Source organism: Opisthocomus hoazin, chromosome 2, assembly GCF_030867145.1.
Source record: "Opisthocomus hoazin isolate bOpiHoa1 chromosome 2, bOpiHoa1.hap1, whole genome shotgun sequence".
Lineage (NCBI taxonomy): Eukaryota > Metazoa > Chordata > Aves > Opisthocomiformes > Opisthocomidae > Opisthocomus > Opisthocomus hoazin.
The window spans coordinates 7508772-7533065 of record NC_134415.1 but is presented as its reverse complement, the minus strand read 5'-3'; the positions used below and the strand labels follow the sequence as shown (position 1 = coordinate 7533065).

The window sequence follows — 24294 nt, the reverse complement described above, 5'->3', positions numbered from 1 at the left end:
ACACCCAAAGGTACAAGCAGTGTTAATTTTTTCAAAACAGAGAACAAAGAACACAGCTGGACCAAGTTCTAGGGTGTTTCTCTCATGACTGGTTTTAAAGGGTTGATCTTTGGTTCTCCCTGTCCAAGACTTTGAAACAACACAGTCTGAGCTGCTTTGACACGGCTCGGTGCATTCACTGCCATTTTTTCTTTCAGTCACAAGTTCTCAGAATTAGAAAATGAAACCAAGAAACGATCATGTCGTTAGAAGCAGAGACAGAACGTTCTGTTAACTGAACTGATGAGAGACTGGATATGACGCTGTGGACCCTTAACCAAGGGCTACATTATTGCCACTTTACCCAAGCTTATAAGCCCCTGGAGGGTCTCGTCGGTGCATTGCTGGCAGAGAAGTGCCTGAGCAACAAATCTGAAAGATGACAAGAAGCGGAAAACACCAGACACAGGAGACCAGAGGTTTCAGTATGTGGCCAAGATGCCCATTACCGGGAAACTCTCCCGAGCCACAGCACCGTGCTGGTGCTCCCACTGCTTCCAGTCTTCCTCCAGTCAGGACTCCCCCGTTGCCTGCGTGCTCTGGATCCGCCGCTTGTTCTCAGCCAGCAAAACACGCACCTTTCCTGCACAGAGAGACAGCTTTAACCAGGGTATCTATGTGTGAAATAGCAAACCCCGTCCGAGAAGAGGACCGGCAGCTCAAGACTGAACTTTGTTAAAAGGCTGCTTACCTGTCATATGGTTAGAAACTGGTCTTCTGCTCATTTGCTACCTGTACTTCTCTGATTTTGGACAACACACTGCTGATCAAAGTTGCTCTTTTACGCACACGTTCTACATTAGCTTGCTTGTTATGATTGATAATGACTTTGGTCGTACGACTGTGAAGCAAGAGGGAAAATATATCAGCCTGGGGTCATCAAAGTGATGATTAGTTGCCCATCATGGTCCCCCCTTAAAAATTACCTTCTGTTAAGGCCGATGAAGGCAAACGATAAGGCTTGGCTCTCTCTACAGCCAGCTTCCTTTGAACTCTGGGAAGGCTCTTGCCGTACTGGTGTGACAGGGAATGTCTGGCAACTGCTCTCTCTCTCAAGCGAGGATCACGATCATTCTGATGAATGAAAAGCGTAAATCAGAAAGTGAACTAATTCCAAGAAGATTAAGTGGCAAAGTGACAAATTCAGTGACACTGCTGTTTACAAACTTTAAAAAAAAAAAAAAAACTTAAAGCAGGTCGCAGTCTATAGGGCCTTTACATGGATTTTACAAATTCATACAAAAATCACCGACTGCAGCCCAGCTTACCCCAATAGTCCATTTTGCATTCGAGTTCTCTTCCACGAAAGATAGTTTAGGTTCCTTTGCTCGTAGAGGGGGAGTAACTGATTGTCTTGGAGATGCACAGGGACTTGCTGGGCATGCGGTGCGAAGCCTGGATTTCAGAATAGACTTCGGTGTAAAGCCAGGAAAGGCAGAAGCAGACGTGGCCAAAACTTTAGCTCTCTATGAAAAGAAATATGAAAGACGTGTTTGTATAAAATGCGCCCTTTCTCTTTTGGACATCCCATTGACACAAACTCCTAAATACTTACAGAAGTGGAAATCTGAATTGTATATGAGTGTCTCCTCACCCAGAAATATTATACAGCCTCTCCTCCCTGGCTATATAGCAGTGTTGGGAAACATAATTTCAGCAACAATACAGCCATTAGCACTGGATAAATATTTGTCATACAAATAGCTGGTGTAAGAATGACAACTTTTACCTGGGAACCATCTTTGTGTATTAGTGTCTGTAGAGTATCTCAGTGAAACTGTATGTTCAGTGCGGAGCAGCTGTTAAGAAAGCTATGAGGCTGCCGGTGTACATCAAACAGAAGAATAATACAGACATTAAAACGACCATGTATCATACTGTTTGTGACGTTATTCTTTTTTACGGCATTTGCCATTTGGTAGTTTTGATTGTGGCACCCTGTCGCGTTAAAGGGGGGTAAGGGGAGTCTGAGAAGTGGCAAAAGGAGAGCCCTCCCGTTGAGTCACGAGGTTCAGAGGAGACCCCCTTGCTTTCTAAACTCTCTCTCAGAGGAGAGTCTAGGTGCGGCTGGATCAACTCCTAGTCCCAGACTTGGTCAACGGTTTATGTCTAAATGGTTAAGTGTGCAGCCACTTCTCAGATTCAACTTGCCTGCCAGAGCCCCTCCAAGGACTTTCACTGAAACAGTTTTGCAAAGTTGAAACAATAGGTGATTTATTCAAGCGATAGTTATCACAGATTCAGAACTGCTGTTGATAAATGCACTGTCTACAAAAGTTGAGCTCAAAGTAATAGTTTAGCGTTTTAGTTAACAATGTGTTCCCGGGGCTATGTCTGACAAAGTCAGAGGAGCGACTCTTAGCAAAAAGGCGTCCTTTCTTGGGGGGGGAAGATAGGTTCAGGCCCGTCGACCTGTCCGTCAGGTGAAGTTCTCGCTTGGCTCCTGCTCCCAAAGAGAGTTTTCAAGTGCCAATTTTTATATGTTTGGAAATCTTTTTGCGAGGTGGGACTAAGTCAATTATTGTGTATCGATTGGCTCTTGGCATGGAACGTCGTGTCGTCAGAAGCGGGACTCAGCCGTGTGACACGCCTTCGGAGCGGGCATCTTGGTATGTGCATCCGGGGGCCATAGACTTGTGTGAGTCTAAGTGATGTAGCTAACCATTTCCACTTGGATTACGGGGGCTTCATTCTGCTCCCTGTCTTGCAGCTCAGGGTGCTGGGTACTCCTGAGGCACAGAAGGCATTAAGTACCTCAGCCTTTTCCTCATCCTTTGTCACTATGTTTCTCCCCGCATCCCCTAACGGATCCTCAGCCCTCCTTCTGTTGCTAATGCGTTTATAGAAATATTTTTGATTGTCTTTTACAGCAGTAGCCAGATTAAGTTCTAATCGGGCTTTGGCCCTTTTAATTTGCTCCCTGCATAACCTCATGCCATCCTTGTAGTCCTCCTGAGTGGCCTACCCCTTCTTCCAAAGGTCATAAACTCTCCTTTTTTTTCCTGAGTTCCAGACAAAGCTCGCTGTTCAGCCAGGCCACTGCTTCCCTGCCAGCTCATCTTTCGGCACATGGGGACAGCCTGCTCCTGTGCCTTTCAGACTTTCTTCTTGAAGAATGTCCAGCCTTCCTGGACCCCTTTGCCCTGCAGGACTGCCTCCCAAGGGACTCTCTCAACCAGTGTCCTAAACAGGTCAAAGTCCGCCCTCCAGAAGTCCACTGTAGCAGTTCTGCTGACACCCCTCCTAACTTCTCCAAGAATTGAAAACTCCATCATTTCACGATCACTATGCCCAAGACGGCTTCCAACCATCATATCACCCACAAGTCCTTCTCTGCTCACAAACAACAGGTCCATCAGTGCTCCTTCCCTAGCTGTCAGGTTCCACCATTCTGTAGTCTTCAAAGCTGCATCCATACATAAATTAACATACATAAAAATAATCCATAGTCTAAAAGACTGCACATCAGAACAGTACTTCCATGTCCACTGTTAAAAGAATAGTTTTTTTGAATTTATTTTGACAGATTGAAGCTTTATAAGGACATTTACTCCATAACCTCAGATTATTAAAGAAATTATTACTCAAAAATATGGTTTGTAACTAAGATTTCTGTACACTTTTGTACCTTGTTCAGACTACTGCGTGAGCTTTACCATCAGGTTTTCAGTGCTGTGATATGCAGCCTTCCAGTATTGCAGACAAGAACTACTTCAACTAGAGTAGCATTCCTAGTAACCTTATGGCAATCATTTTGGCTCAAATTTCAAAGTATGTGGGTAATATCCCTTTAAATTTGAGATCTTATTCTAAGCATCACACCCTCTCTACGCTTCATTTTTGCTGACAACAAACTGTAAAAAATAGTGAAACGTCTGAGGTGTGATCGAGTTTTATGAACTAAGGAGCAGCTTTCCCAAAGTTTAAGACAAATACAAAGAAATATTGCACAGCCACAAAGACAACTGTTTACAGTCTGACTTCAGCCTAGTACAACTTAACCGTGAATGTGAGGAATGACCAGGTTGTATCATCAGCCCAGTTCTTTGTGCCAGAAGGTCCAACATCATTTATAAAACTGGAAGTAGTTTGTTTTAAATTTTGGCTTGTTATAGAAATTCTACGCAAACTTTTACAAAGCTTCAAAAGCTTTTGGCTTTACTTCTGAGGGTCAGCAACTCTTGTAAACCAACAGCATAATTTCTAAGCAATACCGGCCACTCAACCCACTATTCCCTCAAAAAGCCGTCAGACATTAAGCACACCGTGAATTACACATTTGTATTGAACATTCCTAAAATAAGCTGTATTTACATATTATATAAATGTAAGAACTCTTAATATAAAATAGAGAACTGCAGTGACTAAGGAAATCACACTCCATATGGAGTTACTTATTGAGACCATTTGTTTATGAAATTTTACAATAATTTATATAAATTATCTCTTACAAATTACATTTTTTTTCTTTTTATTAATCCACACAATTTTGATGACTTTACAAACAGTCGTGTACATTATAAAGTTCAGAAACAGATAGAGCATCTTCCGGCGCACAACTGGCTTTGGAAAATTAGACAGTCTTTTTTTGTTCTTCCGTAGAGTCTTCTCTGCCATGTCTGCATCTTCTTTCTGTTTGCTTTTTGTTCCATCCACTGGACTTCCAATTTTAATGGAAGACAAATGTTATTTCCGTTGAGTGGAGGTGACCAAGAACCTTATTTTCTTGTGGTTCTGTAAAGAAAGGGAAGTATCAAACTGATTTTTTAGTACCAACAGTATTTAGTAGAGGAAAAAAAACCCCGTGGAATAACAAAATCACTGCCAAAGAATTATTTATGGGCTTCTTTGTACATATCAAATTGGTTTGTTAGTACCAAGAGTATTTAGTAGAGAACAACAAAACCCCCGTGGAATAACAAAATCAATGCCAAAGAAGTATTTCTGGGCTTCTTTGTACATATGGTCAAGGCAAAAAAGGTACATAAATAAGCTTCCTTTTTCATTCCTTACCAGACTGTCCCAAGCATTCTCAGTCACTATTCCTACGGGCTTTTAGAGCCCCCTCTCCCAGCTTTCAAGAGGCAAACACCCTCAAACAGTGCTCCACAAGGAACCAGAAAACATGTCCGGAAACAAGAAGCTCTCTCTACCCATTCTCTGACCCCCTCCTGCCTTCTATGGGGAACTAAAGACCGTAGGAGCTTGGTTTCATCAGGCGGAATAAGACAATACAAGGGCACGCCATCCTTGGAAAAAGCAGTACCCACTTGCCCTTTTCTGCCCCCTCCCTCTTCTGTTTCCATCAGAAAACTAAACCGTTAAGTGGGGAAACATGTCTCCATCAGACCAGCAAGCTCGACAGGCTTGTAAAGTCAGAGCAGAACTGCACAGCCAAGTGAGGAAGTTAGGTGGCTAACAGCCAAATCACTACCACAATAAAGGAACGCACAGAAGTGTTCAAAAAGAATTTCGTACTTGCTTGCTTTCTTCTTTTTTGATTTTGCAGTTCTACCTCGCTTCAGTTTTTGCTTTCCCACAGACTCCATAGATTTGGAATCCTCTTCCTCTTTAGTTGGAAGCTCCTATGTTAAGGAAACAGAAACGTCACTCATCCACAAGTTCTGACATTTCTACAAAATACAACGGCACCTTTCTTACATGAAGAAGTCATGCCAAAGTTATTTCCCAAAGCACTACAGTTTCTCTCCACAGAAAACAAACCTTCCATCTCAACTTACTCTACCATCCTAAAAGTTCAAATTCTGAAATGAGCAGAAAACGCATCAAGTAAGTTGAAAGAAAGCCACTGTGTCTTTTGTGAAAGGCAAAGCCGTAGTTCTTAATTCTTGACTAACACAGACACAAAACTTCCTTTTATAGCTAGTTTTCATGAAAGAAAATAAATTCTTTAGCTGATTACTTTAGAGCTCCCTTTTTAGTTATACTTCCAAGGAAAAAGGCAAGGCATTGCAAAGTATGGTTTCCAAAAGCAGTACCGAGCAAAAATCAAGAACATGAGACAACTAGAGCTTTTACTTACCGGTTCCTTCACAATTCGGGAAACGCTAGGTACATTTGTTCTCCTTGACTTCAAAAGACGGGGTGAAAAGACAAACTGAACAGACAAGTCCGGGTCTAAATCCTTAGGCTGCACAGGATGGGCTGCTTTTCCACCTAAAATGACAACGTATTGTTAACATGCACGTGCAATATACACAAAGGACAGCGATGAGAAATGAAAGCTGATCATCAAGAGCACAATAGCTTGCTGAAATAAAAGGTCCAATCATGTTTATAAACGCTTGGTGTGGAGGTATTTCTCCCCCATAACTGCCTCTTGGGATCCATTCTTTTCAAGTAAATTGTGAAACAGAAGTAAGCCACTGGAGTGATTTTTACCTGCACTTACATGATCAAAGCTCTTCTGCTCAAGAGGCAGCAACAGTCCCCACACATCTCAAAAACATTTTTTGATCATGTACTCAAATAAAAAGAATCCTACGAGCAGTAACTTCACCTACAAAGTACATGCCCATGAAAAACAATCACATAATTAAACAGCTCTATAGTTTGTTGTAAGATGCAGCTCATCTTAACTTACAAACCAAGCAGAATTTGGAAGCATGCCTCCTTTATCTCTCTGTTGGGATGGCAATCACATACTAACAGATAACCTCCAGTTTTCAAAACTGACAGAAATCATGGTCATGAAGAAAAACCAGCTCAAAATTCCATTCACTCTACTCAGATGAGACTCATCCTCTGCTTCCGTCGCAGCTAGCCAGCCAGTCACGTAGAGTTAGGGAAAAAGCTGAATTGCCTCTTACAAATTTTTTATGTTGCATGGCTACATTCTTTACAATACTTAAAGCCAACCCCACAGTCTGTTTTCTGTGGCTTACAAAAAAACGCATTGTGCCCCACTTTGCATATAAACATAGTGCCCCTACCTTTACACTTCTTTCTCATCTTTGTCAGAGGAGGAGAGATTTCCACCTTCCCACATGAACGGAAGCCATCCTGAGCAGAGACGGCTTCTGTGTCTGCCGCCAAGAGATTTTGTGCCCTCTTCCTAGCATTTCTTCTAGGAGTGACAGGAAGCGTCACTTCGGGTTGAGGAAGCGCTGATTTAGACAGACGCAGGTCAGCATTTTCTGACACTTCTGATGAACTCGGTGGTCTTCTTCTGCCTCTTTTAGATGGCACAGGTAAAAGGAACTTGTCCCTAGGCTGCATCTCTTCATCCTTGACAGCAGTTTCAGTAAAGTGTGTTAGGTATCTGGAAATATCTTGACACTGAAATTAACTCATAACTGGGAGTTCTGTTTATGTTAATGAGGAACAAACAGTAAAGGACCTAAGCACCTAAATCATTCTGACAATGAGTTTGCTTCCCTCAGCATTTTCTCCTTTGGCAAATGCCACCCAAGTTCGACAAGCTGCACTCCCCAACATAGCTTATTATCTTCAGCGTTAAAACTATTTCTTTTTTAAGTCAAATAAGAAATGTTCAAGTTCTAGTAAACCAAATGAATGCACGGTTATTTTCAAAAATAGTTCAGGCCCTTTTCTTGTACTACTACAGCTCTCAGAGGCCCAGATCTTGGCAGCTTCTACTCTGTGTGATCGAGGTACAGAAAACGCACAGCAGAAAAACATAAAAAAAAAAAAAAAAAAAAAAAAATCTGCCCTTACGTAATGAGGTTTGAACTTGTGTTAAGCAGCTAAAAAATCTCAGATGGTTTTGTGTTTTTTTCTAACTATCGGTAAGACAGGACTGTCCTCAATTGGCAAAGTGTTTTCGTTTTTGTAGAAGATGGGAAAATAGTTCACTTACCCTACTTTCCTCTGTTGTAGGAAGATTGTTAGAAGCAGTTGTTTCTTCCTGGGGAAAAGGAACATTTCCTTCAACTTCAGCTGCTCCTCGATTACGTTCTTCAGATGAACGCACACACTTCCCCTTAAGGCCATTTTCTGAAGAGGACATTTTGGACTCCTGGTGGTTTGTTTCACTTCATCAACAGAACGAGAAAAATTCATCATCAAGCTGCACAACAAACCTGGAGGAGCTCTACCGATTACTTGCTCACTGTGAAATCTTCAAGTTTCAAAACAGAAAGAACTAAGAACAATTAGGAAGTCCTTTACCAGCATATCTACCTCCAAGTTGTGGCTCCCATTATGCAATGAATCAAGGGCTTCACATTCTGCCCAGCTATCCAACACTACATAACAACATAACAACAGAGCTCTCTTAAAGAACAATCTGTTATTAGTCTTCTGTAGACAGAGAGCAATTGCTACGTTGGAGGTTGTGAACGAACTCAACAAAAGTCTGTCCCAGTATTTGTTACCACTTGAAATCAATGATGATTTCGTTACGATCCTTCTCTGTCTTTACCACTAAGCAGCTGCAGCTTTTAAAATATCTGGTGAGAAAGCTGCTTCCCTTTCCATAAACAAACAGGTCCTAATTGAGCATGCACAGAAAACAGAATTTAAGGTCGAGTTTCTTTCACCGTACCACCTGTAGGAAAATCATCAGACAACTACGAGGCTCTTTTCCGCTCTTTAAAATTCTGCCTATTTCGAACTGCAAAAGGGCAGAAACGAGGCAGAAACTGGGCAGGAAGTGGTATAAGGTTGCTATTTGATCACACAGTCCAGCCTGTCAAAATTCATACACCAACAGCTGGAGGGTAATCATAGGTTTAGTTGCAGCTAGCTGAAATTCGGTAAACTCAGTCACCACAATGCAAATACATGTATTTGCATCAATTCGGTTATCACAGCAGAAAAAGTCTCTCTCGACACATATTACTTATGACGTCTTGATTCTTAAGTGTCATATATTGTATGTGCAAAAAAAAGCCAAACAAAGCTTTATTCAGGTGCACCTGCCCTCCAAAACACTAACCTAATTCAAATGGATTTTTCTCTCTCTCTCCAAACACGTAGCTCAAGACTGAACTGTGTTAAAAGGCGGCTTACCTATCACAGTGCGAGAACCTGGTTTTCTGCTCATTTCCTACCAGTACTTCTCTGATTTTGGACAGCATGTTCCTGATCAAAGTTACCACTGAATGCGGTTTTCCTCCATTGTCTTGTTTTGTTATGGTTGATAAAGGCTTTGGTCGTACGACTGTAAAGCAAGAGGGAAAATATATCAGCCTGGGGTCATCCAAGTGATGGTTAGTTGCCCATCATGGTCCCCCCTAAAAATTACCTTCTGTTAAGGCCGATGAAGGCAAACGATAAGACTTGGCTCTCTCTACAGCCAGCTTCCTTTGAACTCTGGGAAGGATCTTGCCGTACTGGTCTGACAGGGAATGTCTGGCACCTGCTGTCTCTCTCAAGCAAGGATCACGATCATTCTGGTGAAGCAAAAGCGCAAAGCAAAAAGTTAACTAATTCCAGGAATTTCATTGCACAGAACTAACTGTGCTATTTCTAAGTAGTGAAGAAATGTCCTCAACAGGTATAGTGGAACACGTCCACTGCACAGAACGGCAGCAGGTTCTCTAAGAGGAGCCAATGGGGCCAATGCAGCACAAGGCAAAGGCGACAGAGGTGAAGGCCTGCTTTGAGGGGCTGCAGAAAAGCCTACCGATGAAGGAAACATGAGGGGAAGCGGTGATGAAATTGTCAGGCAGAGCTGACAATAGTTTATCACAGCCCACTTCCTTGGAAGCCAATGATCACATAAGCTGCAGCAAGCTCCTGTTTGCAATAGCTCGCATCCATCCGAGACACCCACATCGTCAGCTACTGCACTGAACTGAACTCTTTGAGAACCTGACGGGGTGGGAGGTTGTTCTGAGGGAAAGATGCTTTCGATTGCGCATGACCAGCACTGACTGCACGCTTCCTTGTGTGGACCTGTGGCACAGAACTAACAGACGGGTCTCTAAAGACAGCTCTGGCAGGGCTGTTCCCAGTCAAACTCCGTAGTTTGGATCTAAGACTACTACTACTTCTGCTAAGTAAAGTCAACACCTGCATTTCAAAGCAACTGGCAAAGAAGATGAAAATCAGATGACCATGTCTCGTAGCCTCTATGGCCCTCTCAGACTAGACGGATGTAGCTCCCCCTTGACTCCCTGATACGCACTCACCTGACTCAAGCTGGATGGCACGACATCCATCGGTGTTGGAGACAGCAAGCCAGGTACAAGGCACTTATTGTAGCTCCCAAGAATGGCTTTGCTTATTGCAGGACCAGATTTCTTTAAAAACTTCAAGGTCTGAAACATCAGTCAAAATACAGGTTAGGACAACCATTTTATTTAATCATGCAGGTTCTGGAGAACCACTAAGAGAAAGAATGTAAGTGTTCACTCACACTTGTCACACTTGTCAGAAAGTTTGCATCAGTAATACGCTTCAGGTTAGCAATCTGAGTAAGCATTACTGCCTAGAGTCTCACACAGTGCAGGCAGCCAAAGTAACAGCTACAGTTTATCGAAGAAAGTCCCTTAACACCAAACATCAGCCCTTGCAATGCTTTATTAAGTATCTCCTAGCTTCTCTGTCAATACGCAGGCCTTTCTTTTTCCCTCAGCATTGGCATAAACTACACTCTAGAAAAGCTAAAACTAACACACAACTTGAAATCACAATTTAGAAGACCCTTTCCATGCTTGTTTGTGCAGAAGCTGATTTATGCCAGAAATACTGGCATAAAACATTACCATTTGCATCAAACCGGAGGCATATAGCTGCAATTATGCGTGCGTATGGACAGGACGAGCAGACAATGCTCTCTGGCACTGAAAGGAGTGCAATAGAAAACCCAGAAAAGGCACATCTCTTGACATTCTCCAGAAAGACACAGGAAAAGATCACCTCCTTCTGGAAGACGATGCAAGTCACGTGAACAACTCCGGAGCTCAGCAAGCACATCCCATCTGCAGAAACAATGAACGTTTGACAACCTTCCGTACTCTCACTGTTATGTCATGGCCAGTTTACATGTTTGAAATCGCAGCATCTGGAAAGCTAGAACTGAGCACCCATTTGCTTCATCAGATCACTTCCAAACTTGTCCAAAAAAATCATTACTGCTTGAGGAAATTTCATCTCTAGTTCTGTGGAGGTGCTGCGCTTTGAGCTTCAGTTCAAAGTCATTTCATTTTATCACCATCCCCACTTCACAGGCTACATTACAAAAGCACCAAACGCCAAAACTCAGCAGACTCCCAGACAGGTTTCACAATATTAAATACCTTCTCACTACAACATAATCAGAGTTGGCTTGGGGGAGGGGGGGAGGGTTGCTGGGTTTTGGTTTGCCTTTTGAGTGACAAACAATGAACATGAGAACCACTAAATGGCACCTGACCTCCACTGAAGCTCACCACTATTAAAAGCAGTGAAATACCTACCAAAATTATAGGTGCTTGGACGAAAAAAATGCTCAGGTGGCAGACGAGAAGGTGAAACTCCCCATCTTAGACTCCGCTTGTGTACCAGAACATCCAAAATGAGGTTTGGAGACGTCATGCTTATTACAGGATCCAGTGACCACAGCGCAAAATAGGGGCAGTCATCAAGGAATTCTTCTGGCCTTCAAGAAAGCAGGTGCATAAGCTACACGCCAACTTTCAAACGACTTCTTTGTAGGGGTATGGAAAACAACTCCATAAAAAATCTACCTTAGTGATTCTGGCATTTGAGCACGATACCAGCAATTAATGTCAAACACACACAAATAAGTCGATGGTTTTCCCTGACCAGCCGTATTCACTTGCCAGCTGAAGACTGATACACTGGTTTCAGGAGATATTACTGTAAAAGACAAGACATTGTTTCTTAGAGGTAGAAAATAGGAGATAGCTGATCGTTTTAAAACACCACTTTCTGGCTTGGCTTCGTTCTCTTTTACCACTCGTGAAACACTGCGATTCCTAAGATAAGTTAAATCATGAAATCATTTTGTAATTAAAAAGATTAATGAAAACAAAATTACGGACTAGCAAACATCTCTGTGATAAGTTCCAGTCATACTGCCCCTTTTTCTTGTGCAGACTGCATCGGTTCCAAGCCAAAGCCAACACACAATTATTAGCTGCTGAAGTTTTCCATACATGAAGAGTTGATCAAGAGACCCTTAGCTAGATGACCAGTTTGACAAAACAAAGTATGCTTGGAACACATACATTGCTACTTTTAGAAAGCATACAGATGATTATCGGACACACTTGTATCACTCAGCTGGCATTATGAAGTTCCAGATCTGACTCCATTATGATTTTAAGGATAGCTCCTTGCCAGCATATTCGGAATGAAAGACGACAAGTATCACACAAAAGAAACAGAAAAAACCCAAACTCAACAAACAGGAAATCGGGATCAAGGTTTTCACACAAAACATCCACGATATTGTACTCCTGTTCTCTCGAGAAGCGGAACGGTCTGTCTTCTCTGGGGAGAACGCTTTCTCGAGATGGAAGCACAGCGTGTGGTACATCATTTACCCTAACGGAGTAGGGAAGACGACGACACTTTGCTTGGCAAAACGTTTCTCTGCTCTCTGTTGAATTCATCAGCACCCTTTAGGGATCCTCACCCACTTTCCTGTGTTTCCTTGTGAACTTCTGCACCACTTGCGTTTTCTTAGCCGCTGAAACTGCCTAGCAAGCTATCCATTCTTTTCACCATTCAGAAGACAGCGTCACTGCTAGCCTCAACCCACATCCAACACAAGCTCACGTGTGCCTAGAACTTCACTTCAACAGATTCTGAATAAAAGCTGATTAGAAACCACCAGAAAAGTTGCAGATATTTCTCCACGCCACCTGCTTCATAAAAAGGAGACAGAAAGGGGGTTTTGGTTCTTGTCTTGTTCGGGGCATTTTTGGGGGGTGGCAGAGTGATGGTTGGTTGCTTGGTTGGTTTTAACAAGCCGTTGGAAGGCACTCTCCTCAGAAACATGACACGAGTGGAGAAAATCCAGAGGTGTTTTAATTCGATTTTGACACGCTGTTGATCAAGGATGGCATCACAAAAGAGACGGAAGTTGCCAGTTCAGGACTAAATCAACCCTAATGAACAGAAATAGCCTAGAAACACCATGCAAGTGTCTTCTTTACAACGTCAGGCAGAAGGTAAGGCCAGTAAGGAGAGACAGAAGGTGAAGAATGCAGTCAGAACAAAAGGCTGTGAAAGCCACCACTGCAGCAGGCTCAAAGATATGGTCAGAGCAGAATCAAATTTGTAAACCCAGAGATATGTATTTAATTATTGCAACATAATGAAAGACACCACCAGAGTTTCGACTGTCTATGTGGACAAGGAAATCTATCGCTTTCAAAACTTGCAGGTGTAGGAACCTATTAGATTTAGAGAGGAAAAAATGGACAGGTAGATCATAGAATTATTTAGGCTGGAAAAGACCCTGAAGATCATCGAGCCCTGCCGTAAACCTAACCCTGCCAAGTCCACCACCAGACCACGCCCTTAAGCACCACCTCTACACATCTTTTCAATACCGCCAGGGATGGTGTCTCAACCACTTCCCTGGGCAGCCTGTTCCAATGCTTAAACAGCTTCCTTGCTGCTCTTCTTTGGACACGCTCCAGCAACTCAAGGTCTTTCTTGTAGTGAGGAGCCTAAAGTAAAGCTGTTCTTCAAGGTGAGGCCTCACCGGGGCCCAGTACAGGGGGATGATTCCTACCCTGCTGCTGCTGGCCACACTATTTCTGCTACAAGCAGGGAGGCCGTTGGCCTTCTTGGCCACCTGGGCGCACGGCCAGCTCATACTCACCCGACTCTCAACCAGCACTCCCAGGTCCTTTTCCTCCAGGCAGCTTTCCAGACACTCTGCCCCAAGCCTGAAGCATTACACACGGTTGTTGTGACCTAAGCGCACGACCCGGCACTTGGCTGTGTTGAATCTCATGCAATGGCCTCAGCCTATAGATCCAGCCTGTCCAGACCCCTCTGTAGAGCCTCCCTACCCTCAAGTACATCAACATTCCCACCTACCTTAGTGTCTTCTACAAACTCACTGAGGGTGCACTCGATCCCCTCGTCCAGACAACTGACAGAGATATTAAACAGAACTGGCCCTGATACTGAGCCCTGAGGAACACCACTTGTAACTAGCTGCCCTGTTTGAACAGGGAAAAAAAAATTCAGGTAGCGTTCCTAAGCAAAGGAGGGAGTTCTCTCATGCTTCAAAGATGACAGCTGGAGGAATAAAACGACTGACCAGCATTATACAGATGACCCCACCATACATCGCTATAGCCTGTCAGCCAGCATACAAGAAAACCTATTTTTTTCCTTTAAAGAAGTCACACACAACTTAAGCACCCGATTTTTCTTTTTCAATAACCCAAACAAGCATGTCTCTACTGATATTTAAGACTTTTGGACTCGGGTACAGAACAGCATTCATTGCTTAGATTCCAAAACCATTTCTTTTAGAATAGCCACACATGGACATCACAACACACCTTCATTAACGCTTTCGTCTCCATTAACGTGGTTGCAAAATTTTTCTACAGTCTGACAGCTGAGTAGCTTGATATTGCTGGTCTGCCCTCTCAAGGGAAGGACTCCATCCGCGAGATCTAAACTGTACTTTTCGCCACAGTATTCCAAACCCTGCGGACAAAATAAAAGAAGAGAGGAAAGGGCCAGTTGAGGTACGAACATACAGTATACTGAAATAGCAAAGAATGCATCTATCTAATAGAACATGTTTACTATATTGTATATTCCCCACGAGCTTACTTCTGATGGCAAAGAGAAACTCCATGTCACCACTTCAAGCAGGGCGGCAACAAACTCAGTGGCAGACGCTCTATTAACACCTCACCCTCCCACCAGAGGAAGGGTGAAGGAGGAAAAGGGAGAGAGACTTACAAATTGAATATGAAAAGTTTTATTAATCACACTACTAATACTGATAGTATTAATAATAGGAGAAATAATGCAAAATTTACAAAACCAATCCTGAATTTCCCAGAGCTGGGAGATCTACGCTGCATGTCTTCATTACAGAACTGACCAAATTAGAGAAGTCATGCCATTACTGCACCTAAAGCTCTGTCGAGAGGTATTACCTATAGGCACACCTCTACACTGAAAACGCATCCCTCTCTAGTAGCTATGAGAACTGCTGACTGATTAACCGTCTTCTTTCAAACCATGTAAGCTCTTACCACCTCCTCCTCTAATCTTGTCAGAGACTAACAGGTGAAATATCCCTCAGCTCCTTCACCAAGCACAGCCAACAGCACCAGGGGAAAACAGAGAGGACGTGCGATGCACACAGACTATGACTTTACCATCACATATTATTACAGAGCCAGCCAACTACTTTGAGATGTACACAAACCCTGGCAGGACTGTGTTACGCCTCTGATACCACCATTTTCTAAGTAAGCATTAACTGAAATACTGGCTTTCCAAATACAGGATTCGTTCAAACTGTCTACCATGCAACGCAGGAATGTGTGTATTGTGGACAAATAGCAGCTCGACAATTCAATGCACTACGTTTAGCAACTGCTGAGATGGTACAAAAAAGGTCTTTGAAAGCAGATCATAAATACACTGTTAGGCTAATCACTTGAGCACAGACTTACAACAGCCTTGAAAGCAACAGTTGACGCTCATTTGTGCCATGTGTTCCACAAGTCCTGTTTGTGACTTATTACTGCGATACAAAGTCAAAGATGCCCTGTTTCATAGCCACAAGTCTGATTCCTGGAATGTAAAGCGCTGCTGTAGTATATTTGGAAGGTGGCTGAAGAACCTGTCTTTTCTCCACAGAGGGCCTGGCTGTTCAGTTCTTCCTTGCAACACCTTGTAAGATTGGTTCCTGGTTCCATCTTCCACAACGCTCCTCACAGGGAAGCAGAAACAGCAGGGGAGTAAAAATATCCCAAATGCAGAGACTGGTGCCTCACACCTCCTAGAAGCCTGGCAATGTATTACTGGTTGCGCAGTCTGCAGAGGGTTGAAAGTCTTCCATTAACCACCCCACCGCTGTCGCCGGTCGCAAACACAAGAACCTCATTTAATCACTTTGGGTGCCTTTCTAGAAGAGCGTCAAGTGGAATTTCTAGCAGACCCACATTTAAAAGCTGCTGAAACATTTCAGCCCTCAGAGGTGAAAACTGACACTCGGCACATCTTGTACAGGAAAGGAAGATGACCAAGGCAAAGAACTGCCAAGTAGGAAAAGGTCCCACATTTTAACATGAAAGTGTCAAGACAGAATAAAATAGCCACGAGAGGAATGGCTATAGGCAACTGGGTTTTTCTTGCAAAGCAGCCCACACTACAATGTCTTGTCTTGGCCACTGCGAAGACTGTACTCACAAAGAACTTTTGAAAGAGGATAAACCAAAGCAGAAGTTCAAAAATGAAACTGAAGAAGTATTAAAGGCACTTCCTCCAATCAACCTGCCACAGGGCTTATAGGGCACTACAAGAGATGCAGAAGTGCACTGCAACGAAAGCCCTTTTACAACTAAAAAGCCAGTCAGGCTGCTCCGTGCCTCCAGAGCACTGTATATTTAGGTCAGAAAAAAAATGCCCATAAAGAGATGACATCCATATTTAGAACCTGTGGAATCACTTGAAGATATTTACACCTTGGTGCCCTGAGAGACAATGCCTTTTAAAGAAACACCGCCTTTTCCAAACACCAACCTTTCTCTATTCAAAAGCAACATTTACAAATGAGGAAAGACCTGTCCTATATGCGATGACCAAGGTCAAAACTTCATCTCATCCCAAGAAATAAAACAACGCATAGTCCCTAAAAAAACAGAGGACCATGATACAAGAATCACCCCTATTTCGTTCCGTACCTACTGAAACTATGCAAGAGAAAGTATAAAAACAGGAGGAAAGAATTGCTCTGACTGATTTTGGAAGAGTTTCAAGCATACTACTGAATGGAATCAGATGTTACACAGATGCATCTTCAATCTGTTTGACAGCTGAGATATAATGATACCTCCTCTCTATTTTAAACACAACATTTTTGGAGCCGGTTCCAAAAATTTATGTATCCTCTTTGGACCAAGTCATACCACTGTGTGCTGTCTTGACTTCTCTTGCTGGCTTTAAGAGTAGATGTCGTAGGTAACCCAGCCAAAAAGTAGAACGAGCTATCTTTATAGCAACTAAGTTACAGGATCAACACTGAAGAGACATTGCAGGTACATTTCATCTGAAGTCCAGTTAAGCGAGCGCAAAAGAAAAACAAGAATATAAAACAAAAGATATAGGACCGTATTTTAGGAAAGGACAAAGGCCATGCCCAAGACGACTCAGCCAAAGATTATTTTTTCTTGCTAGGCATCTCTGAATTTTAATGGTAAAGATTTGCCCTGACAAGTTAACTGCTGCTCACTTAGAGAAAATGACTCTTTTCGTCTTTTCACATACATGCACGTCTTACCTCATACATGGCTTGTCCTGATACCAAGCGTTTTCTGTCACCAAATGCTAACTGCAACAGATGCAAGCTCACAGCATCACCTTCACTGAAAAAGGTATAAACGATGACATTTGATTATAAAGCTGCTTTATAGTCCTCGTTTTCATTTCTTCATAGCAGGCTCTTGCTGAAAAGAAAAACACTGCTTCCCACAACCTGGTAATTGGTCACATTTAGCCACTGAAACATGAAGAAGGCAGTGTTGACACTAACAGCTGCAGGGGCAAATGCTAACCATGCAATTTGAAAGCCTTAACCTCTTGCATGAACTCAACATTATTGGAACTTGCTCTTCACGGTGGAGAGTTCTTGATCAAAACTGCTTTAAAGTCAAACTTTAAAAGATTGTCACTCTACGAATGGCTGAGCTGATTCAATAGCTTGCTGATGCTGAAGGAGAGAGAGATCTTTCTCCTCTTCTTCCTTCCCTTCCCAGCAAGTTCCAGTCCCTCTCTTGCATACACTGAGTCCTTCCACACACTGATTCCATTCATTAGCCCAGCAGGAAACCACTGACTCTTCTGCTGAACGGCGATCTAATGCTATTTTAATACCATGGTGCAAATATCAAACAGATCATGAAACAGTCGTCAAGAAACAAAGGAAAGCCATGAAGAAGGCAAGCACAAACTAATACAGCCACTGTTGCTTTGCCTTCTTCCACAAGGCACAAACTATCAGCTCACCCTTCATGTCTGGTCAATCCTGTAAACATTGCATCGTAACACATTACATACCCGAGAGAATCTCCTGCACAACTAAAGAAACAAAACAAACGCACATGTATCATCTGTATGTGAAGAAACATCTAAAAAAAACCACAACAGTGACTCATAGTAAGTTTGTATTCACCTTTCTTGTGTAGACTGAACAGCCCACAAGTAGCAACGATTGCGAGGATCGTTCTCAGGCTCTTGAAACGTGACAGCATAGACAGGAATCCTTCCTCCTTCAAACTGAGAGTGGTGCCTACAGAGTTAAGAAAAAAAAAAGGAGAAAAAATAGAAAAGGTGACCCTACTGTTTGTAGAATTGTCGAAGCATCTCCTGAGAAAACAGCACCTTACATGCGTATCCTCAACGAACAGACAGTCAGACTTCCATCTCAAACAAGTGAGTCAAGGTAGCTACTACATTTTAGGCAACAGTCAAGAGGTGAGGAAATTACTGCCTATCTAACACAATAACCTGGATTTATGTCCTCCTCTGCCTGAGGATATGCAACATAACTGATCCCTTCAGTTGCCAAGCAAAAAGGTTCTTGCTATTCTTGTAGCGTACATAAATATTGAATTTAAAATGCAACATATCTTCCAAACAAATTTACAACAGCTACAAACAGACCTCTGCACCTCCAGGCATGGCCAAGTGTAAAGGCCTACTTACTCCCTCTTCAATGTTTTCATGTTCCATAGGGACAGGTAGCCATCTGAAAAACCCACAACGAGCTGATTGCTTCTGCTGATGTAGTGCAGGGTTGATATTGCTGATCCTGAAGGATTTTGTAGTTGGAAAGAGAGATGTCTCCCTTCTCCGGTCACAGCTGCTCTTCTCTGTGGAACTTCAGCAGGAATTCTAGTGAAAACTTCTAGATCTATGCACACAGAACCACACAACAAAGGAATGTGTTATGCCATTTACATTGCATGCTAAACACTGACATGACAACACGTAGAATCTCATTCTACCATCCCAGGCAAAATACCCACTGATGCAACACTTCTTTGCCACTTCCATTTTGGACCTCTTCAAAGAGCAGAAGAACTCTCCGATCGGACAGGTATTCTCACTCCTATTTCAAAACCAGGTAAAAGTCTAACCTTCATAGCAAATTCTTCTTGGACTCTGTAAATCAGGAGTTTGGGCCTCCTGATGAAGCTATTTGAAGTTATTCGTCCAAAGGCACGATTTTTGAGAAGTCAGATCTATTTTAAAAAACAAGCCTAAAATTTGCCCCAACTCAATTAACAGAAGCAGCAGAACTTTCCTGAGAAATAGGGCACCTCTGACACAACCGCCTATCAGGCAGCTGCACTGACACACACGGTAAAACTTCTACACCTCACTGGCAAGAATCGTCGTGACGGAGGGATCTTGGCAGCAGGGAGGCGCTTACGGCATTAGAAGGAGTGTTCAGCCACTCCCGTTTTCGTCGGTTCAGGACTGCACGATGACAGCCCACCGTCTGTAACGAGTAGTCGCGAATGGCTGCACGCTCCTGCCTTCAAAGTGGGATGCATATTGTTTATTGCAAAGACACACCTTGTCTTACTGTTAAACGCAAGTTTGAAAACTGCAAGCTTACCCAATGCTTCTAGCTCATTCTGTTTGTAATAGAAATCATCCAAACAAAGGTCAACCAGAAGCAGATGACCAACATCTGTAGCCACTGCTGCCACTCCAGAGAGCCATTGCAGGCTCTGGTGAAGGTGCTGAGAGCTCACCCTGGGTCCTCCGTGACTAGTGATGGGTTCTATAGCAGTTACCTACAGGAAAACTACAAGTTAACAGTGAAGCTCTTTGACAAGCTAAATAGAAATCACTCCAAGGTGAAGGCAGAATTAGCACGTCACAAACAAGAAAGTAAACACAGGATCATAAGACTTCAAAAAGAGCATTGTTTCCCAATCACATCAAAAAGAGAGGGACGGGGGGCAGGAGGCCTGTACAAAAATCTGTTGCTGCCTTCCATTTACTAGATTTCCTGTGGTTATTTCACTGAATTAACTTCAATGCTGCATTCTAGTATTACGGCCTACCAACGTCCATCACCTGCTTAGAAATAACAAACTCCAAGAAAACAGAAAAAATTAGTCATATGCAAGAAACTCGATCATGTTGAAGGGACTGAAGGATAAAAGTAAATCGAGTTCTCCCACTGCTCACAGCCCATCAGCTCTGTGGTACCGTCTATGCCTTCTTTGCCAAATAGCTCTTAGGATGAATCGTGGCTGTACGTCAGACGAGGCAGCGGCTGAGTTGCACGGCAGACGCACCACTTCCATGCGAATGAAACACTTCTGGAAAGTGTTGACGGGAGACAGCGGCTTGGTAAACCGTACACTAGTCCTCACTTAGAATGAAAATAACCACCCGATAAAGTAGAAGCAGTTTTAAATGCACACCAGCACGTCTAGGAATGTGAACAAAAATTTAAAAAGCCAGCCTAAAGCAATGGCAAAGAGAACAGCAGCGTGTTAGGGGAAAAGCCAGCTCCAGCTAAGGGAGACGTGCACACCGCTCTTGAACACGCAAAGCGCTCTGCATGCGGCTTTACGACAAAGCGAAGGCAGACCTGCCAGCACCTGCAACACATCCCAGGACAACACTGACTGCTAGAGCAGAGAGACAAGCACCTGAAGACTCCTGCACTAAAGCCATACAACAAAAGAACACGGGCTATCCTTTCGCCTGCTTACAAAATGCAACAAAACAGAAACAGGGAGTTATAACCACCAACAAAGTTGTACATGAAAAGAAAAGAAAGAAGTGAGCATCACAAGGTAGTGCATGGTTTTATATACACTTCTTTTGCCTCCGCAGCTAGGGAAAAATAACCAAAGTCCTCAGCCCCAAAGGTTTCTCCTCTCCCAGATCCAGCACTTGCTATGGCTACACTCCCTGGCAGTCTGCCACACAATTGACCTTTCCTCTTGCTCACAAGCATTCGAATCTTTAGAAAGACCTATGGTAACTCAGACGACTTGTCTTTGTTTCAGATTTCCTAGAAATCCAATTCAATTTCCAATCTTCTGTGCTACTCCAAGGACTTTCAAACACATTTGGACCGAAAGGCAGTCGTACAGTCACTAGAAATACCCTGTATTAATAGACTAATGGCTTGACACCTTGGCCCAGAGGTACTCGAAGTTAGCGTTAACCTGTACCACTTCGTTGTCCACAGAACACACACCCACACGGAAAACAGTCCCTAAATTCAGGTGCTGATTAAAGCCTTTAAAACAGTCATGACAAACAGTGCAGAAAGTGATGTGAAGAACAGATCTGCATTTGACTTGAAAAAACAATCCGTGTGAAAATCAGAGAAACAGTTGGGCAGATTAAAAATATGTATGATGTTCTGTCTACTTTGGAAGTAAGAGTTAGAGGACAAATTCAGATCATATGGACAGTGGCTAAGTGCAAGTTTTGTTGGCTTGGTTTTTCTTGCGCTTACTCCCACTCACAGTTTCGAAGTTAACAGTCCAGCCAGCAATACCTGTGCTCTGTCTCTGCTGATCTAACTTCTCCAGTAGCAAAAAGAAAGCAACAGACCAAATATGCTTGGAATCAGGAGCAGTCAGGGCATAGGAGCAAAAGACCAGACAAGCTTTGGCTTTATTCCAGAATTCATAACCTTCAGCACACAACTACCGAGTTGTCCCACCAAGGCTTCTTCATAGTTTCTCCTGAACCACTTCTCTGTGGTATAGAAAATCTCCCTCATGCAACTGATGAAAAAGTACGTACCTTTCCTGGAAGAACAACTGCTTTAACCACTCGTGATATTCCAAGGTCGTACAGACAGAGAACACTTCCCTCTGCTTCTTCCAGCCCAACCAGCAGTCCAGTTCTCTTCTGCCAGGAAAACTCCTTTACCGCACGAACAGTGGGAGGCTGCTTCTTTGCCCCCCTGAAACGGTATGCAGAGAGCCGCTCTCCTGTCACAGAGTTCACTACCTCAAGATGAGGACCACGTGCCAGCCATGCTAGCCCATTTCTCCCTGTAAGAGAAACGGAAGCTGACTAAAGCACATTTCCAACGGAAGATTGGAAACAACTGAAAAAATCACAGTCACTGCCCCTTTCCTTCAATAAAAGTACCGCCTTACCAAATCCCGGTCAGTTCTTTCAAATCACCCATTGAAATTCTCAAGCCATACATCTTAAAATCAACAACCTTATTATTTTCCACTTGACTGTCTGGGATAAAGATGACAATACATTGATCTAAACTCTTTCTACCATCTGCAGCTTTGTTTTGTTTCTAGTTTTGCTAGAAGTCATCTAGATGCGTATGGGAATACAAGCCTTGCAGTGTACTTCCAGTAGAACAACTCTAAGCCAATCCATTTCTAGTTTATTAATTGTACTTGACGCATGCCTGCTTTGGCAGGGATTTGGGCTTCAGACCTTAGAATGGGCACTGTGTTCGGAAATTTACACTTCTACACGGGATGTTTACACATTCCGTTGTGCTCAACTCCTTCAAGCTCAAAGGAAGTATTAACTCAAGTCCTGCATTTCCAGCCAGGTAGACAGATTCTACCTGGTCTTAAAAGAAGCCAAGACATCCAGACAAGCACCCAGCTCCACTTTCAGATAGCCTAGAAAGGCAACTACCTCATCTGCTTAGCCACTGTCAGCAGCTCGCACTGCGTACTCATCAGCACCCTAGTAAATACTTTGGAAATACGGCTGCAGCGCTCAACAGCCTTGTCCCCTTCCTCCTGTTTCTATTCAGACCAGAAAAGAAAGAGCAAAGGGGTTTGCCTCTGGAACATTACCGTAGAATGATTTCTGCCTGCGATGCTATCATGGTCACAGAGCTTGAGCCGGTGCAAATGAAAACGGCCCCAAACAACACCCGTACTTTTGCGAAAACTGCCTTTTATTTCATCAGAAATTGAGGAGGGCTCACTGACTCTGCGTGTTCACGGAAATTCTTTGAATAGCACAAGACTGGTGCAGGTGCTTGTAATTTCAAAGTTTAACTATACTCAAGTTTTAATATTGGCATTTATAATCGATAAAACACCATTTCTGCTCTCTCTAAACCTGGGGAGTCACCTTAACTGCACCAACCTGACACAGCTGATACTATGACCCGATGCTGCAGGTAACCTCCAGGCAATGACAACTTCATACCAAGACCAAGTTTATGGGAAAACACTCACCTCTAAAAAGCTTCCCACGCAGCACAGAACGTGGGGTGATCTCATCGTCCCCAAGGGCCTGAACAGTCGCCTCTGGAAACTGCAGCAGGCTGCGGGTTACCCGGTCTGTTAGGCCTTGCATTCTTCACTGTAAAGAAAGAAAAAAACACAAAAATGGGCTCACAGCAGCCATAAAGGTTTTTGACATTGACAGAAGTTTCATCAGTGTGCAGTCAATGACCTCCTACACAGCTTTTCCTTAAAAGATGGCACTGGGACAGACGCAGGTGCGAAGGGTCTCAGCGCAGCGCACACACGCAGCCTTCCTCGCAGAGGGAGACCGGAGGTAACGAAGCGTTGCCGCGGGACACCAGCCCCACCAATCACACGGCAGAGAGAGCCTTCCAGAACGCTGGAGGTCATCTGGCCCAGCCCCCCTGCTCAAGCAGGGGCACCTAGAGCACGCCTAGACCACGTCCAGGCGGCTTGGGACTGTCTCCTTCCGACACAGACTTTTACAAACAGCAAGCTGACAAGTGGAACTGCAAAAACATTTGCAGCGCGGGCAACACGCCCAGGTGTTTGGTGACTCTCTCCGACCCACTGAAGTATTCGCTCCACCACACAAGCAAAACAATGCCACAGCAGCAAAGCCTTGTCACCATTAGTTCTCTAAAACTGTATCCAACAGCTCTCGAGGTGGAAGACATGGAACTAACAGAAGCCTGGCTCAGTTCGTTTCACTGTCTCAGAAAAGCAGGCCCCAGGCAAACCAATGCAGGAGAAGCAGTTGACGCAGCAAGTGAATGAGGAGCACAACAGGACACCGTGTTGTGTGCCCGAACGCGTGTGCCAGCTGCCAGCCGAGACCGATAGGATCACCCACGCTGACGGGCCAAAGAAGGCACCTGAA

General features: G+C 43.5%; 1 protein-coding gene across 1 annotated transcript; it reads right to left on the bottom strand.

Moving 5' to 3' along the window:
• Positions 1-551: 551 nt before the first annotated feature.
• Positions 552-23523, bottom strand: LOC142364524 (protein ELYS-like). Its single transcript, XM_075444156.1, has 20 exons — positions 23403-23523; positions 21976-22229; positions 19811-19991; positions 18892-19099; positions 18359-18475; positions 17468-17552; positions 14502-14652; positions 11697-11829; positions 11427-11608; positions 10888-10949; positions 10158-10286; positions 9269-9416; positions 9034-9184; positions 7880-8054; positions 6993-7287; positions 6083-6216; positions 5460-5624; positions 1308-1505; positions 966-1113; positions 552-622 (listed from the first exon to the last, which is right to left on the bottom strand). Exons 1-20 carry the CDS (start codon positions 23521-23523, stop codon positions 552-554), a joined length of 3108 nt encoding a protein of 1035 aa, XP_075300271.1.
• Between the last annotated feature and the right edge of the window lie 771 nt (positions 23524-24294).

What these genes read in the sequence shown, in the direction of transcription:
- LOC142364524 (XM_075444156.1), bottom strand. Translation starts at nt 23,523, where the DNA reads ATGCAAGGCCTAACAGACCGGGTAACCCGCAGCCTGCTGCAGTTTCCA. An exon ending in GAATGAGCTAGAAGCATTGG is followed by an intron (nt 19,100 to 19,810) that starts GTAAGCTTGCAG and finishes CTGTGTGCATAG; the next exon opens with ATCTAGAAGTTTTCACTAGA. An exon ending in CCCGAATTGTGAAGGAACCG is followed by an intron (nt 5,625 to 6,082) that starts GTAAGTAAAAGC and finishes TCCTTAACATAG; the next exon opens with GAGCTTCCAACTAAAGAGGA.